General features: G+C 48.3%; 1 protein-coding gene across 1 annotated transcript; it reads right to left on the bottom strand.

The window, feature by feature from the left end:
• Positions 1-293: 293 nt before the first annotated feature.
• On the bottom strand, positions 294-2,258 carry LOC142523920 (uncharacterized). The gene is made up of 2 exons (XM_075627654.1): positions 1,689-2,258; positions 294-1,544 (listed from the first exon to the last, which is right to left on the bottom strand). The coding sequence occupies exons 1-2, from the start codon at positions 2,256-2,258 to the stop codon at positions 294-296; spliced, it is 1,821 nt and encodes a 606-aa protein (XP_075483769.1).

Genomic DNA, 2,258 nt, shown 5'->3' with positions numbered 1-2,258 from the left:
ATCATGTCCCGGGATTTGGGAATGGTCGAGGTGTGGTGCCTCGATATCAGGGGAGAAATCCCTGTCAACTCCTGCTGGGATCAGGCAAATACATTAATATTAGCTTTCAAACAGTTAATCAAACTAACCCGAGTGGATGTACTAAGGTCCCGAGCCACCCGGATTTGCTGGCCTGGTCCGACTTCTATCATCTCCTGCTCCTCCTCTGCTACAAAATGTACTTCTCTTTTCTCCACCACTCTTCCTCCAACTTCATCCATCCTTGCCTTCTTCCCTTCTCTCTTGGTTTTGCTCTAATAAGCCCGGACTGCCTCCACATAGCATTTTCGGGAAGAAGGTTGATCTCCCTTAACTTCTCCTACCCGGGCTCCCATAGGAAACTTTATCTTTTGATGGTAAGTGGATGCCACAGCCCTTAATTCATTCATATCCGGCCTCCCCAAAATGATATTATATGAAGATGGGGAGTCTACTACAGTGAAAGAGGTCATCACTGTCTTCTTGAGATCTTGAGAGCCCAGGGTTAGTGGTAGGACAATCTCCCCTTCCGGGTAGACCACGTGGCCAGCAAAGCCAAAGAGGGCAGTTTCCATAGCTTCCAAGTGAAAACCCTGCAAATCCATCTGTACAAAGGCATCTTTAAAAATCACATTTACAGAACTGCCCGAATCAACAAAGACCCTCAAAATGACATAATTTGCCACTCGGGCTTGGATAACCAGGGCATCATTGTGGGGCAGATTCACCCCTATCAAATCTTCTGGGCCAAAACTGATGACCGCCTCGTTCCTCCTTGCTCCCTTTACCTCCATACACTCCCTCCTACTTCTCGACTTTCTCATCCGGTTGGAGTCTTCATCAGTAGAGCCTCCTGATATCATTTTAATCAACCCCGTCGTAGGGGGCGAATTATTTTCTCTCTCGGGCTCAGGCTCCCTTCTTCTCCCGGGCTCACTCCTCGGATTATTCCTCATACCTCCCCCTCGGGCACTGGATCCAGGTTGCCGAGATGTCCAAGGTGGCAATCTCGGCCTCTGGTTATTGTGACTGGGTCCCGGGATGGACGGTAAGGCATAATTTCCCTTCAATGTTTTGCAATTTTCGGTGTTATGATAACACACTTTGTGGAAAGTGCAAAATCCTCTTTTCTCTGGCAAGGATAATTGATGGTCAGGGGCCAGGTCCCTACTGCATTCTTGTACTTCCCTTTCCCGGGCCATCTTCAGAGGCACGTGCTGTGAAAAGTGCCCTAGATTACCCCTCTTATGTCCCCTCTCCTCGGGCTTAGATACCCAGTCTCCTCTCTCCTTTTTTACAGCCTCCCTCTTCTGCTTCTGAGCCTCTTCCATATTGATGTACTTCTCTACTCGGGATAATAGGTCCTCGAAATCGCCGGGCACCTTCTTGGTCCGTGATTTGAAAAACTCACCCTCCCTTAAGCCCTGGGTAAATGTGGTAGTCTTTGTCTCAATGGCACAAGTGGGAACATCCAGAGCCACTCTGTTGAATCTTCGGATATAAGCCCTTAAACTTTCCTCCGGGCTCTGCTTGACTTCGAAAAGACTGAAAGCAGTCTTTTTCTACTTTTTGCTGCTGCTGAAATGGTGCGAGAACAACTTCTGGAAATCTTTGAAAGAACTAATACTCTGGGGGGCCAAACCCTCAAACCATCTCTGAGCCGAATCTACCAATGTTGTTAGGAACACTTTACACTTTATTCTATCAGTGTAACAGTGCAGCATGGCCATGTTCTCAAATCTGGCCAAGTGTTCCTCAGGGTCTGCGTTGCCATCATAGTCCTTTATTTTGGCAGACTTGAAATTTCCAGACAGAGGTTCCCAGACAATAATGTCAGCAAATGGGCATCCTCTAGTGATTGCCCGGGAAGTGCTCCGGTTCTCCAATTGTCCTTCCAGGACCTTCATCTTCTTTCGCAGCTCCAGCAACTCTTCTGCCACGGTTGGAGATTTGGACCCGGCACTGGACTCCTCAACCTCCTGTCTCTCCTCCTCCTCCCCCAACTCCTGCTCTTGCTCCTGCTCACGCTCTTGTCTATTTCCGGGCGGTGTAACATGCTGAGAATCTTCTTTCCTGGCCATAGCTTGCTTCACTGCATCGGATATCATCTTTTTCAATTCTTCCGGGGTCATGGTAATGAGATTTGGCCTGGTGTTATTAACACCAACTTGTTTGGAGGTCTGCCCTCCATCTTCCTGGGACCGAGAATTATCTTGGTTAGTTCTTCTTGTACGAGCCAT

The sequence above is a fragment of the Primulina tabacum genome, chromosome 14 (assembly GCF_025594145.1).
Source record: "Primulina tabacum isolate GXHZ01 chromosome 14, ASM2559414v2, whole genome shotgun sequence".
NCBI classification, from domain to species: domain Eukaryota; kingdom Viridiplantae; phylum Streptophyta; class Magnoliopsida; order Lamiales; family Gesneriaceae; genus Primulina; species Primulina tabacum.
Note: the sequence above shows the minus strand (reverse complement) of the source record. Positions and strands in the feature narration are given on the sequence as shown.

Bases quoted from the DNA above. Each gene is read 5' to 3' on its own strand.
- LOC142523920 (XM_075627654.1), bottom strand. From the start codon at position 2,258: ATGGCTCGTACAAGAAGAACTAACCAAGATAATTCTCGGTCCCAGGAA. The intron at 1,545-1,688 runs GTAGATTCGGCT...GAAGTCAAGCAG, and splicing joins AAGTGTTCCTAACAACATTG to AGCCCGGAGGAAAGTTTAAG.